General features: G+C 35.7%; 2 protein-coding genes across 33 annotated transcripts in view; both read left to right on the top strand.

The window, feature by feature from the left end:
* The window catches only part of pdgfab (platelet-derived growth factor alpha polypeptide b), a 679,118-nt gene extending 676,420 nt beyond the window's left edge, over positions 1–2,698 (top strand). Inside the window, exon 5 of the transcript XR_015480056.1 lies at positions 2,521–2,698. The gene's annotated coding sequence lies outside the window, so the exon portion shown is untranslated. The remainder of the gene's footprint in view (positions 1–2,520) is intronic.
* Positions 1–16,244, top strand: part of coro7 (coronin 7) — a 299,622-nt gene that overhangs the window by 11,091 nt on the left and 272,287 nt on the right. For all 32 annotated transcript variants that reach the window (XM_087243145.1, XM_087243141.1, XM_087243140.1 and 29 more), the window contains 4 exon segments: positions 3,887–3,983; positions 9,257–9,337; positions 10,098–10,168; positions 13,688–13,871. In XM_087243145.1, coding sequence (XP_087099271.1) covers positions 3,887–3,983; positions 9,257–9,337; positions 10,098–10,168; positions 13,688–13,871 — 433 coding nt within the window.

Genomic DNA, 16,244 nt, shown 5'->3' with positions numbered 1-16,244 from the left:
ATAAATTTGCATGCGTGAATCAGAAACATTTCCATTCAATAAATGTGCAAATAAAATATGATGCACAAACTTATTGATGATTCCTACTTGTCTTTCTCTTAATAAATAGTGGGCAAAATCTGATATGTAGCGGGGAAAAAAAGAAGAAAGAATTCGTCAGATGCTGGATTCGAGCCGAGTTTATGCTCGAACATGTCAGTACATGATCTCATGCTTCTTATGAGGTGCGCCACTGAGACTGCTAAGGGTACTGCAACATTTTACAGATATAAACCACACTATTTCTTTTTTTAATGCACTCAGTGTGATGTTCAGACCCAACTGTGTTAACCGCATCAGCTAAACTCTCCCACTCTATTTTTTTCTTTTGTTGTTAATTCCGGAGAACAAACTTGCAAATAACACCGCTTTTCTCCGGTCTACCTCCGAAAGCAGCACCTCCAATTCACATTCTGTTCGAAGTATCTCTTTTTGCTTGCTTTTGCCTTTGCTTTTTCGTTGGGTTTTTCCATTAGCATAGTCATTAGCATATTCATACGGGGGAGGAGGCAGGGAGGGGTTTTGTGCTCGTGCATGTTGCGCTCAGTTTCACGTTCATTCGGATGTACAAAAGAATATGCGTGAGATTCGGCGTACGCAGTGTTTCATACATCTGAATTTTTTTCTGCGTACGCACATTTACAGCTTTGTGCGTACGCAATGTTTTAGTAAGATTTCCACGCAAGTCTTCGTACATGAGGCCCCAGGACTCTTCTTAGAGCTGGCCGGCCATCTAAGCTGAGTGGTCGGGGGAGAACTATGACTAGATATTTTTCAAGACACTTCTATACAGCTTTAAGTGACATTTAAAGGCTTAACTACAGTAGGTTAATTAGGGTAATAAGGCAAGTTATTGAGTAATACTGATTTGTTCTATCGGTGAAAAAATAGCTTAAAGGGGCTAATAATTTTGACCTTAAAATGTTTTTTTTTTAAATGAATAGCTGGTTTTATTCTAGCTAAAATAACTAAAGACTTTCTCCATAAAAAAAAAAAATATTATCAGACATAGTGTAAAAATTGCCTTGCTCTGTTAAACATCATTTAAGAAATAATTAAAACAGGAAAAAAAAATCTAAGGGGGGCTAATAATTCTGACTTCAACTGTGAGTGTTATTGTTTGTTTGTGTTTTCATTCAAAATTATACACATTTTTGTCAAAATTTTTGTCAAAATAGAGTTCATTATGGTTAGAATTAAGATTTTTTTAGGATTATTGTTTGTATAGAAATATGTGTTTTCTTTCACGTTTGTATTATTGAATTATTTATGAGCTATTTTTTTTTTTTTTGTCAAAAGTTTTATTGATGAAGACACAGATTCAAGACAAAATTAATTCTGTTTACATATTTTGTCCACATATAACATAGGCACAGCAAATAAGGAAAATTAAAAGGAGAAAATTAAAAATTAAATAAATGAAATAAAAATAAAATCACCCACCCACATAACAAGCAAACTTGTTACAAAGACCTGTTTGAAAAATAGAGTATGATGAAAAAGCATGTTAAAACATTACAGAAATGATGCATTATTATGAGTTTTTTTTCAAGGTAACAGATAAAGGGATTCCAAATTTTGTCAAATTGTTCCAGTTTTCTTTTCAAATAGTATCTAATTCGCTCCAAATGTAACATAGAAGCAATTTCTCCAAGCCACAGTTTACATGTAGGGGATTCCTTTTTTTTCCAAAACAGTAGCAGTAGCTTTTTGGCAGTAGTTAAGCAGTATGGGAGCATTTTATGTTGTGTATTTGACAACAAATGTGTTTGTTCAGAGAATCCCAGAATTACAAGCATTGGATCTGGTTGTAATTGCAACTTCAACACTTCGGAAAGCACATCAAAAATTCCATTCCAATAATTCTGTATCTTAGAACAAAAAATAAAACTGTGAGATAGATCCGCATCTGATGAATTACATTTGTCACAAAGAGGTGAAATATTTTGGGAAATTCTATGTAATTTTTTCTTTGAATAATGTAACCTGTGAATTGTTTTAAAATTTATGAGCTATTTTAAGCAACATACAAACGGCCTCCAGTTTCCCTCATGAATCTTCAGGGATTTTTGAACCTCAGATTAGTAAAGCTTGTTTTTTTTTAATAAAAAAAATATACTTTCGTGTAAAGCCTTTGCATAATGGCAGTGGTTTGTCTGTTTCATAAAGTGTCTACATATACAGTTGAAGTCAGATTTATTTATTTTTTTTCAATATTTCCCAAAATAATGTTTAACAGAGCAGTGGTTTTATTTATTTATTTATTTATTTATTTATTTATTTATTTATTTATTTATTTATTTATTTATTTTTTAACAGTAATTCCTTTTTAATATTTTTTTTTCTTCTGGAGAAAATCTTATTTGTTTTATTTTGGCTAGAATAAAAGCAATTTTTATTTTTTAAAACCACTTAAAGGTGAATAATATTAGCCCCCTTAGGCTATACATTTTTGATTGTCCACAGAAGACTTGTCAATAGGGTTGTAACGGTATGAATTTTTCACGGTATGATAATCGTCTAAAACAATACCACGGTTTGACGGTTTCGCGGTATCCGGTATGTTACAAATGTTACAAAATAATAGAACAGTGAAGCAAATTTGACTTTTTCCAAATAATATATTTTTAGTTACTATAAACAACACAACTTACAATGAACAAATAAAAATAAGAAAATAATAAATAATGTGTCAAAGTCCAAATAAAGTCCAAATAAACATGGTGCAAATCCTCAGTAAAAAATAGATATAAATATTTACTATCCTATAAATAGTTACATAACGAAACTAGATTCAATATGGAACATCCTTAGGTTTTATGTGCCAGCATGGATATGGTTGTCTGTGGATATGGATTTGGATATGGTTGTCTGCAATGCAGACAAACAGCTGCATCTTCATTTGCGTCTTTTGAAAACAGCAAGAGCAGCAGTTCGTCTTTGCTGTGTCACTGTTTTTTCATGTTTCTGTGCTGCTGTGCATGCAAAAGTACTTAGTATGAGAATTATTTCATGCAAAACTTTTTTTTTTGCGTTTTATTTAGCCGCGCATAAATGTATGCCTTTCTCTCATTCCGTGTTGTTCAAAAAGCTTGGTCCACAAACAAAAGCGAAACCTATGCTTATTGGTTGTGATATAGCGAGTTTGAACCAATCTGGGCATGGAGGAGGGACAATGCATCAATGTATCATGTCTGGTTTGTCCGGAGACACAGTGACGAGCGTTTCTTTATCAAATCAGCGTTGTCAAATGTTGATGACGTAACCGCACTGATTCCGGAGCCTCTGAAAGTCCGTTATGTGATGTTATGTGATACAGCACTGGAAAGCTGAGATTCTCTTCTTTATCTTTGAATTGTATGAATCGGATCAGCGGATCAAAAGTTATTAAACATTTAAGAGCAATACTTATTTTTAGCCGCGGGCGGCTGTCTCGGTCTTTAAGGGTTAAAACCGTTGAAATGCAATTGTTCATGGTATGATAATCGTGCACGTTCAAATCGTGGTAAACCGTCATACCGGTATATTGTTACAACCCTACTTGTCAAATTACCTTAACTTACCTAGTTAAGCCTTTAAATTTCACTTTAAGCTGTAGAGAAGTGTCTTGAAAAATATCTAGTCAAATATTATTTATTGTCGTCATGGCAAAGATAAATCAGTTATTAGAAATGAGTTATTAAAATTATTACGTTTAGAAATGTGTTAAAAAAAAACGCTCTCTGTTAAACAGAAAATGGAGAAGAATATACAAATAGGGCTAAAACTTCTGGCTTTAACTGTACATGTAAAAAATCGTATCCTCTTGCCAGCTGCTTTAACATCATCTCTGTGTTTTTGTGTTCAGGGCTGGATTGCAAACGTGCGAGGAGGTTCCTTCTCTTCTCAGGGCAAACACATCAAATCCAGCTGCAGCCTCGTGGCCTTCAACACCGATCACGCTGGTATGAATAAACAACATCTTCAACATTTACAACACTGAGAAGCCTGTCATCATATTAGATATGCTTTCTTCTGAAGGATCATGTGACACTCAAAACTAGGGCTGCACAATATGTTGATATCTTAATCTGTGTATACTCAATAGTCACATCGCAGGATTAGATTATTTATCAAGCATTAAAAGATAAAGAAGGGTGGCACGGTGGCTCAGTGGTTAGCACAGCAAGAAGACCGCTGGCTTGAGTCGCGGCTGGGTCAGTTGGCGTTTCTGTGTGGAGTTTGCATGTTCTTCCTGTGTTTGCGTGGGTTACGTCTAGGTGGTCCGGTTTCCCCCACTGTCCGAAGACATGCGCTATATGGGAATTGAATAAACTAAATCGGCTGTATTGTAAGCAGGACCGGATTGGCTAATCGGGAGGACCGGGAGAATTCCCGGTGGGACGGTCCGTTTTTTGGCTGCGAGGGCCGGTGTCCCTAGCTCCAGAATCTGTTGCTCTCAGCAGTCACACTTTTTAAATGTATTTATTTACTTGACCACAGCCTTTTTATTCATTATTTTATCGCAACTCTTCTTTTTTCATTTATTTTAATGATGATAAAACTTAGTTGTGTCTCCTTACTCCATACAGCTGTTGTGGTCCAGCGGTTAGCACGTTAGGTTAAGACTCTGCGGGCCCGGGTTCGATCCTCGTTAGAGTAATGTAATGTTTTCATTTTTATTGTTAAGACATATAATACTGTAAGGGTTGTTGGACATTTGAAGTTCTAAAGCAGCTGTTTTCTCAAAAAAAAGACGTGATAGTGTCATTAAAAACTGAATTGGAAATGACCTTATTTTAATATAGTCAGTCGTGAACTGAGGTGGGCCGGTCTGAGGCTTGAAACTCCAGGGCTGAAAAGGAGTCCCACTCCGGCCCTGATTGTAAGAGTGTGTGTGATTGTGAGAATGTATGTGTGTCCCAGTACTAGGTTACAGCTGGAAGAGCATATGCTGTGTAAAACATAGTTGGCGGTTCATTATGCTGTGGCAACCCCTGTTAAATAAGGGACTAAACTGAAGGAAAATCAATGAATGAATAAAATATAGTATTATTTTAAAATCATTTCTACAATGATGAACATGTTGTTTTATGTTTGATTGTTTAATTTCTGTAACCGGATGCTCTCCAGAAAACCTTAAAGCACAGTTAATTCTTACCTCCAGATAGTGTGACCAAGACATCAAAAATTAATTTAGTTCAGTTGAAAAAAGGTCGCCATAGTTATGATGTGGCGTGCGTCTGTTCAATACAGCACAAGCTGCACAGAGCAAGAGTCACCTGACATTAGGCCAGTGGCGTTGGCAGCCAAAACATTTGGGTATGTTTGTAGAAAAGGCCTTTTGTACAATGCACTGATATCGTTAATAGGGATGAAATAATTAGCCGATTTCACTATTAACTCTGCTTTTATTCATTAAAGGCTTCTCAACGCCACATTTCTGTTGCATGGAACAAAACTGCTGCAACTAAACAAAGTTATGCCAATACACACACACATTAGATTAACTATAGTGGCAAGTCGTTGACATATTGCGTCTTTTCCGCACGCAAGTACATTATTTCTAATGGAGACGTGCGCATATTGGGAGCAGTGCGTGCACGGCTCGTAAATGGACCTTTGCACTCGCGCCCTGCAGGTGCACACAGTAGAAATGATCTTGCGTTGTAGTGGTGAGAGTTGTGCGTGGCTTTTAGTGCAATGTAAACAAAAATGTGTTCGACTAACAATTACGAATTATCCGCTTGTTAAGTGGTGACGTGTTTGTGACGTATGTATACTGTTTCCGGGTCCAAGCCGCCACTCATTTGAGTGGAGAAATCATTTGTTTATGATCACGTTTTATTCCTATCACACATTAAAGTTAATTTTATATAAAATCATACTGTACACAACAATCTCTGAGCTTGCTGCATAACAAATACCAAAAGTTTAACAATTTATAAAAAAATAATCACTTTCTGGCCATCGGATATTAGGCATGGACATATATACTGCGATCGTGATTTTCGAAAGCCTTAAATCGGTTTGTAAACGTTTATTATTACCATTCTATGAGTCTCCCCGTTCAGTTGAATAGAGCGCTTTGACCCGGAAGCCGATTCGCGTGACGTCACACTTAACAAGCTTAACTCATGGGTGTTCTGGTCTTTTAATATAAAGCTTAAACTAACAATGGACAAATGCTATTTTTTAATTTATTCTTATTTTTATTTATTTATTCATTATTCTGTCATTTATTTTAATTGTAAAATTATCAATCATGTTTAAATCAAAAACTTTTTCATTTATTCTTAAGCCTAAGGAGAGAAATGGACTATTGTTTGTTTTTTTTAATAAATATTTTGTGCTGTATTTGGTTACTGAGCAGCAATAAAAAAACACTTTAAAATATAAGCAGTTTTGTGATTTTTCTAAACTAGAAACTAACTTTTAAATTTAATAAATGCATAATAATGGTGATAACCTTGATTATTCTTCAGACTATATAATCGTACAACCAAAATCTATAATCGTTGTATCCCTAATTGTTACGCAGTTTAAAACATAAGATGTGTCTGAATGTAGAAGAAGCCTACTTAAGCAATACACAGATTTTGTGCTTCGAAATGCAACGTTTGGATATGCTTGTAAAAAAGTAACATTGTATAATGCAGTGATGTTATGTAGTTTCAAAATACAACACATTAACGTTTTAATGTAGAAAAAGCCAACGTGGGTGTCTTAAGGAGCACAAATACAGCATATGGGCTCTTATATGCTCTTGTGTCATCACTTATATTGCAAGTCATATCTCTCCGGCCCCTCATTTGGAATGGTTTTCATGAACTGGCCCCCATGACAAACCAATTGAATAACTGCCATAGAGCAAAACAGATGGGAAAATGCAAGTTTGCGTACTCCTGGTTGGAGAAAGACGAGTTTAAACATTGCCTGTCGCTGAAAACAATGGCGTAATTTATTCTTTCAAGCTTATCCGAGTTCTGTTGCACGGATGTGCTCCATTTATTTAACTGCAACCGTTTATTAGCAACTGTTTATTAAGTTAAAGGTTCGATACTGATTTAGAACTTGAAGTGGCGATGAAGTCTTCAAATATTCTGACAAGGTCTTTAAAAAGTCTTGAAAAGGTATTGAAATTTGCTTTAGAATTCCTGCAAATACCCTGTTTAAACCCATTCCTGAGCGCAGGGTCTCGCTTTTTTTTTTTTAAGACTCGTACGGTGTGAATGAGCACTAAGAGAGAAGATTTTCTTCTTACACACACACACACACGCACTCACACATGCTCGCATACTTTTATGCATATTTAACAAGGACACTCATGGGCAAAATGTATTTTATACGGTATTACTCCCTTTAATAGAATACAACATAAACCTGCGCGCACACACGCACACAAAAAAGCAGTTATTTTTTTAATTCTGTGGGTCTTTGTGTTCCAAATAGAAGTTCTGACCACTGTAGTAAGATTTTCTTCTCGCACACATACACATACATGTAAATGTGTATACATTGTTAGTTGCTGAGTCTTTAACGTTTAAACAAACAGCTGGAAAATGATCTCGTCAATGTCTTGACTTGGTCAGTAATTATTTTAGTGTACTGTAGTGGCCAGCGCTGCTGTTTTCAGTCTGCTGTAAATGGCAGCACAGAGGATTGTGGGATATTTGCTCGCACCTGTCCTAGTCTAATCTAAATGAATGAAATCTTTGCAAATAGAGCAATTTGATTAATTTGGTGAAATTCGCAATATATACACTGTAAAAATGCTGGCTTCCACACCATCTATTTGTGTTAAGGCAACATGAAGGAATTAATTTAAGTTATTTTGTTTTTTACAAATTAAAGGAGCTTGAATATAAAACAATTAAGTAGTCACACAAAAAACCCTCAAGAATTCCAAAAGTTTCAGATCATTTTAAATGTGTAGTGTGAACAAACAGCAAACATGATTTGTATAGTGGATCACAGAAAAACAAAATATCGCAATGTCAGATTTTTCCCGACATCGTACAGTCCTACTGAAGAATGTATGAAGAATGAAGTAATGATGCTGAAAAATCTAGCGCTCAAGTAGGGCTTATTACGCCCCACGTCTAGGGGAAAACAACATGGGTATAATAAATGAAAAAAAAAAGTTGTGGGTGGTGGATTTTCTCTAAAAGTACATCATATCAAAAGATGATACATAGGTTTTTATTCTAATTGGGTTCATATAAGCCCAAATAGCAAAGAGAAATAAAAAATGCATGTAAAAAAAAAACACCTTGGGCCTCGAGAGGTTTAAGAAGATTTTGAGCTGAATTAGTGGTCCTTGGTGATTTTATAAAATGGTGGTGAATGGTGATCGGTTTTTAGAGTCAAAATAAACCCATACAAGTGAGTCCAAACCAATAGCCGTGGTACCTGATGAAACACAGATTAAACACTTGTGAATCAAAACGATCGATCCATGTTAGAAATTATTATTATTATTATTATTATTATTATTCTTTACAATATTTTCCCCTCAATATTGTACAACCCTACTCTGAATTATTGAAAACAATTATGTTTTAAATTTCAGCTGCAAGCAGCAATGGTCAGGGTCCATGCATTTTTTTTAGGGGTAAACTCCAGTTTCTTTGTTTTTCTCAGTGTATCCTTTATGTAAATTTAAATAAAGATAAAAAAACTTATTATGATGTGCAAAGTTGTGTATATTTCACAGCACACAATAAAAGAAATGTGCAAAAAAATGCAGCAAAACTCAAAACCAACAAAATCAGTTATTTTAATTGCAAAAATCTGATAAAAAAAAGAAATTGCAACCATTGAGGGTCTGTTCACAGAAGAATGTCGGAGAAAAACAACCAAAAACCACTGGAGTGTGATGAAAGAATGTGAAAAGTTGCATTTTTGGGTGAACTGTCCCTGTAAATACACTAGCATTTGATCATCTTCTGTGCTTGGACCCATAAATATATTACAAAAGAATAGTAGTAATATTTCAGATGGTTTATTTTTTTATCAGTTGTTTAGTATCACTGCTCAACAGATGAAAGATAGCCACAGTAGTGTCTACAGTAATGTTTATTAATGTGCATTTCCCCTGTAAACTAATAAATTAAAGTAAAAAAAAAACATCTGAGCTCTTCTGGTGACAAAACAGCGGCATAAACTGACTCTGGATCAGATGGGAGTGCAGGAGAAGCAGTCTGGAGTTTTGATCTTGTCTGCTTTGTCTCTGCAGGAGGAGGAATGGTCGGTCTGTCCTCCGTGAATGCTGGGGCTGATGGGAAATGGAGTGTCACCCAGATTTCATGCCATGCTGGTACGACAACACTATATATACACATATACACCATTTTTTATATATATATATATATATATATATATATATATATATATATATATATATATATATATATATATATATATATATATATATATAGTTATTTATTAATTAATTTATTGTTCTTATTGTTTATTTTTTGTTCTTTTTATTTATTTATTATTGTTTATTTTTTATACATTGTTCTTGTTGTTTATTTATTGTTCTTATTGTTTATTTTTTGTTCTTTTTATTTATTTATTATTGTTTATTTTTTATACACTGTTCTTGTTGTTTATTTATTTATTGTACTTATTGTTATTTATTTATTCATTTATTTGTTTTTATTGTTCTTATTGTTATTTATTTATTGTTCTTATTGTTATATATTTCTTTATACATTGTTCTTGTTGTTTATTTATTTATTGTTTATTTACCTATTTATTGTTCTTATTGTTTATTTATTTATTTATTTATTTAATTATTTGTTTGTTTTCTTCCATTACATGACAAAGTAACACAAACACATATTGCAGGTTAATATATGGTGGTTAAAATTTAAACAATTTGTAAATGTTTAATTTTATTCCAAGGAACAAAAACAATTACAATTTTCGCTTTTAGTTGAGTGTGGTACAGTAGCTCTGCTTCAGATGCTGTGTCCTCTGTCCTGCTTCCTGCTGCGTCAGGATTCACGCTAGGCTAAAAATAATGCTGGATGCATGCGGCCCTGATGAGTTTGTCCTAATTCTGTTTGCAGACCTGGTGACGGACCTGGACTTCTCTCCGTTTGATGACTACCTGCTGGCCACGTGCTCCGCTGATCAGACGGTACACACACTATAGTCTCTAAACCACTGCATTATTAATATTATTATTTATTATTATTATTATTGAAGTATCAAATGTTTCTGCCCAGCTGTTTCATGCTCATTTAAGGACATTGCATTAACAAAATCCTGGATGCATTGACAAAATGTGCATAAATAAAATAAAACCCGTAAAATAAAAGCACTTAATTGAACGAACAAATGAGGGAAATAAGATTTTTTTTTGTGCACCCCACTAAATTTCAAACTCTAAATGTATTTCTGGTGTGTACTGGGTTTCAGTTTGAATGGGGAAGCTTTTAAGTTCTTCCTAGTTGAGTCTTTTAAGAATATGCACTGTTGCCATCAGTGTTTATTAATGCCATCTGCCGATGTTTGGTCTTTTCAACTCGACTGCTTTAAAAGCTAACCAAGACACACACACTTGCATGTTTACTGGTTGTGTCACCTTCAAAAAACAGCATTTTAGTCCTCATCTGCAAGGCCGCAGATGTGGAGGTTGGCAGATGCTGCTGTCTGTCTCTCATGTCTGGGTTTTTCTTTTTCACATAAAGCGCAGTGATCTGAAAGCTCAGCAGAATGAAGACACACACACTCATCATCTGCTCTCCATCTGATGTCTGCTCTAGTTTAAACTGCACTCGTTCAGATCAGTAGTTTTAGCAGTCGCCTCACAGACGCACATTTCCCATGGAGACCGGAGACTCTGCCAGCGTACTATCAATACTTTTATTGTGACTTCAGTTCAGTGGCTGTAAAGGAATATCAGCTACGTCTTAAAGTAAATCTAAATATCTGAAAGCAAAAATCTTCTTACATCGTTTTTAGATCTTGTGACTGACTGATCGATCAATGTTTAATCAACCAACCAAATCAATAAATCAATACGTGATTCAGTTTATTTTTTGTGTTTGGATTCAGTTGTATTCATTTATTAAATCTATTCAACTCTCTATCTGTTTGTTCATCTGTCTGTCTTTGTCTTTCTGTCCATCATGTTGTCCATCTATCTGTCCGCATGTTTTTTTCTATCTGACTGTCTGTCTGTCTGTCTGTTGTTTCATCTTTCTATAATTCTGTCCGTCTGTTGTCCTGTATGTCAATGTCTGTCATTTTGTTTGTCTGTCATTCTGTCTCTGTTAATTCGTCTTTCCATTTAACCATCTGTCATTTGTATCCATGTCTCTCTTCATCTGTCAGTCTGTAATTCTGTCTGTCCATCTATCCAATTGTCTGTCATTGTTATCCATCTGTATGTTTTTCTTTACATCTGTCTGTCTGTCTGTCTGTCTGTAATTTTATATGTCTGGGCTCTATTTTAATGATCTAGGTGCAGAGTCTAAAGCGCATGGTGCAAAAGCATTAAAGGCGTGTCTGGATCCACTTTTGCTATTTTAGTGATGGAAAAATACGCTCTGTGCCCTTGCGCATATGCTAATAGGGTTGTGCTTATTCTCTTAATGAGTTCTGGTTGTTTTTTGAGCATAACGTTCATTAAACCAGAGTCCCATCTAGCATTCCCTTGATGTGCTCTATCATACACACGGTGCAATAAGGCACAAGAAGTGTTTTCACGACGTGTTGCTGGTTTCAGACCAGCGCAACCCTAATTTTCACGTATTCTACCATTGTTTTAAGAGCAAATCCATTTGCGCCACTTTGTAGACTCATGGGTGTTCTGGTCTGGAAAAGAGGTGTGTTAAGGCACATTGTAGGCACGTTGCTATTTTGAGGAACTAAATTAGACTGCACAATGATCTAAAGTCCAGCGCAGGGCGCGTTAGTTGCACATTGCTTAAAACATGCAGGATGTACAGCAATACACAAATATCTTTACAAATGATATTGATATTGAATGAAAAATAATTAAAGGATTAAAATGTTACAAAAATGATTATTTTCTACATAACTATAAAAACCACTGCCCTCATGCCTTCACCTCGGGGGGCTTTTTCAGCTTATTCATGACAACTTGCTTCTGTATAATGTTATTATTGTCATCATTAGTATTATTTATTTTATGCATATTTGTGTTTGTTTTAATAAAAACAAGCTCATAGATTTGTCCACCTGTCAGGTTTTGGACCATAGGACGTGTGTTTGTGTAAAACTTTTTTGAGCACACTTCGTTATTATTGTTCATTTATACGTTTGCTGGAAATTAGAACTGAATTTAAAAATAGTTTTGAAATAAATCTTTGCGCTTAACAGACGAAATTAATTATGTAGGCTAATGGATCTTCAGTGGAGTGCGTACAACACCTTTTCCTTATCCACGAAATAGAAAGTGAAAGTAAAGGCAGAATGGAGGAGGCTCATTCTTTATCCTTGCACTGCAGATGCTCTTTTTCACTGTTTTCTTAACTGTTTTGAAGTGCTCAGTTTTTCCACTTACAAAGTTCACCATGTAAAGAGCAAATGCACCATGGAGTGACGCAACAAACTCTTAACGGGAATGGGAGACTCTGATTGGTTTATTCTCAAAACACACCTATAACTCATTAAGAGAATAAGCTCAACCCTGTTTGATCATGCGCTGCGGTGCAGATTGTATTTTTCCGTCCTTAAAATAGCAAAAGTGGATTCGGACACGGTCCTAATGCTTTTGCGCCCTGCTCTTCAGACTTTTTGCCTAGACCAAGGGTGCCCAAACTCGGTCCTGGAGGGCCGGTGTCCTGCAAAGATTAGTTCCAACTCCAATCAGACACACCTGGACTAGCTAATCAAGCTATTACCAGGCTAACTAGAAACATCCCTGCAGGTGTGTTGAAGCTAAAATCTGCAGGACACCGGCCCTCCAGGACCGAGTTTGGACACCCCTGGCTTAGACCATTAAAGTAGAGCCTTAAGAGTCAGTTGTGTCACTCCATGGCGCATTTGCTCTTGACATTGCGGACTTTGGAAGTGGAAAAATTGAACGCTTCACCAGCGAGAAAACAGTTAAACAGAGCATCTGCAGTGTAAGAATAAAGAACCAGCCTCCTCCATTCAGCCTCTTTACTTTCTCTTTACTTTAACTCTTTACTCCTTTACTTTCGTAGATAAGGAAACGGTTTTGTACGCATTCCACTGAAGACATCAATTAGCCTACATATTTAATTGTGTTTGTTAAGCTCAAAGATTTGTCTCAAATCTATTTCAATATTCAGTTCTAATTTCCAGCAAACGAATAAATGAACAATTATAACGAAAAACTGAGTTATATCCAAACACACGTCCTGTTCTTATGCTTCATATGGTGATGCATACGTCTCCATAACCCGACAGGTGGACAAATCTAAGCTTGTTTTTATTATACAGCTGGTGACTGTGGCACCGCAAATATGCAAATTAGAATGTTAACCTGGCGTTCAAGAATGTACAGTCTGAAACGTCTGTTAAGTATACTCAAGATTATTCATTAACCTCAGGTATAGTATAAAATGTGATTACAGATAACTAAGGATTTCGCTTATCCTCGGTTTAAAATGATCCTAACAGTTAGAACAGTGTAATACTGTGTGTGTGTTTGTGTGTTCAGGTGAAGCTGTGGCGTTTGTGGGATGTGGATCAGGATCAGCCCAGTAATGCAGAAGTGACTCTGAGTCCCGCGGACGGTCGGCTGGAGCTGCTGCTCTTCCACCCGGCAGCCTCTGCTCTGCTCGCTGTCGCCTCTGCTGGAGGAGTTCAGCTGTGGGACATCAATCGAGACTCTGCCCTGACAGGTGAACATACAAACACACGTATATATATAAATACACACACACAGACACGGATGTATATAGAAATACACACACACAGATGTCTATACAAAAATACACACACACACACACACACACACACACACACACAGATGTATATACTAATATATACACACACACACACACACACACACAGATGTATATACAAATACACACACACATACACACACACACACATGTATATACAAATACACACACACACACACACATGTATTTACAAATACACACTCAAACACACACACACAAAACTCAATCGCTGCTGATTTTCTTTTGTCTTCAGTTACTCTGTGTACATTTAAGCCCTATTCAGACGATCACCTTTGATCAACTTTTATCCATGAGGATACTAGGCCCTAGTGTATTTTTATAGTTATTAGTACGTTAACTGGTTTAATTTAATTTATTTTTGTTTAATATTTAGTTTTACACTCACCAGCCACTTTATAAGGTGTAGGATAGATCCATGCTTTCATGGTGTTGATGCCAAATTCTGACCTGGATGTTAGGGAATTTTGCAGCAAAAATCGAGACTCATCAGAGCAGGCAACGTTTTTCCAATCTTCTATTGTCTAATTTTAGTGAGCCTGTGCGAATTGTAGCCTCAGTTTCCTGTGTGGTGCCCGGTGAGGTTTTTTGCTGCTGTAGCCCATCTGCCTCAAGGTTGGACGTGTTGTTTATTCAGAGATGCTCGTCTGCATGCCCTGGTTGTAACGAGTGGTTATTTGAGTTACTGTTGCCTTTCCATCAGCTGGAACCTGTCTGGCCATTCTCCTCTGACCTCTGGCATCAATAAGGCATTTGCGCCCACAAAACTGCCGCTCACTGGATATCTTCTCTTTTTCAGACCATTCTCTGTGAACCCTAGAGATGGTTGTTTGTGAAAATCCCAGTAGATCAACAGTTTCTTAAATACTCAAACCAGCCTGTCTGGCACCAACAAACATGCCATGATTAAAGTCACTTAAATCGCCTAAATGCATGAAGTTGCTGCCATGTGATTGGCTAATTAGAAATTTGCGTTAACAAGCAGTTGGACAAGTCATGTGTACCTAATAAAGTGGCCCCTAAGTGTAATCTTTTAGTTTTAATAATTTTAGAATTGAAAAAGCTTGTGCGAGCAAGACAAATCTGACTCAGTTACACCAATTCTGTCAGGAGGAATGGGCCAAAATTCCTTCAAATTATTGTGAGAAGCTTGTGGAAGGATGCCCAAAACACTTGACCAAAGTTAAACAGTTTAAAAGCAAAGCTAAAAATATTCCAAGGAAAGGTATGTAAACTTTTGATTGTCTAGAAATTAATTGAAAATTCTCCAAAAAAAATTCTCTCATTATTCTGGCATTTAGCAATTGTAAATCATTTAAGTAATCCTAATAGACCTAAAATAGTAAACGTTTAGTATGATTTACCATCAGACATTTTTTTTTTTAAATGGTCATGTTGTTTTTTTAGAGTGTGTATAAACTTCTGGTTTCAACTGTATATTATATTAAAGCGTTTATTAATTTGCATCTGATTTACAAAAAAGGCCCCGAAGTCAATGTTGTCATTTTATGACTTCTGTCAATAAGACAAGAGCAGAAAAATGAAAGCGTCAGATGCTTTTCATGATTGGCGAGTTGCGTTCAGTCGTCTGAATAAGGCTGTTGATGAGGGTGTTGTTTGTGTGTTTTCTGTTTGTCTTTGTCTCTGTAAGTGTGTGTGTGTGTGGTTTGTTTCAGTCCTCTGGCTCTGCCGTACGGAGCGTCTGAGGTAAATGTTGAAGCTCATGTTGCTGCTGGATCTGCTCTCATTCATTCATGTGTCTTTGTCTCATTCACTCACAACAACATACAAATTCAGCAGATCTCAGAGAAAAACACACATTAGATCGACAAAATTCTTAATCAAGTAATAAGTGTTTTTTTATAGTTTACTGTTAATTTTGATTTTAACTAACTTTCAAATAACTAGTAATATGTTGTGTGTTTATGATATTTTTATTAATTTTACAATAAATTAGGTATATGCACAACTGTTTTTATTCATTTATTTATTTTTTATTTTAGCAAAGTTGTAAATACAATACATTAAGTTAAATAGACTTAAGCCTTCACTTAGTTGTTCAAGTGTAAAAGAGAGGAATGAGAGGAAAACCGATGGCAGCAGGAGAGCACAGAAACTCCATTGAAAATATTAGGGTGAAATAAATCTCCAAATTTTAAAGACATGGTGGAGGAAAATGGAATTTAATGCATGGATGATGCAATAGCACCTTTTCCCATTGAACGCTTTGAAGGCAAAGCGCCTCATGAAGCCACAAACTGTTGCAAAAGACTGCTGAAATTGGAGCCTGGG

Source organism: Danio rerio, chromosome 3, assembly GCF_052040795.2.
Source record: "Danio rerio strain M-AB ecotype USA chromosome 3, GRCz13ab, whole genome shotgun sequence".
NCBI lineage: Eukaryota > Metazoa > Chordata > Actinopteri > Cypriniformes > Danionidae > Danio > Danio rerio.
The sequence above is the reverse complement of the archived record's forward strand: the minus strand, read 5'-3'. Positions and strand labels throughout refer to the sequence as shown.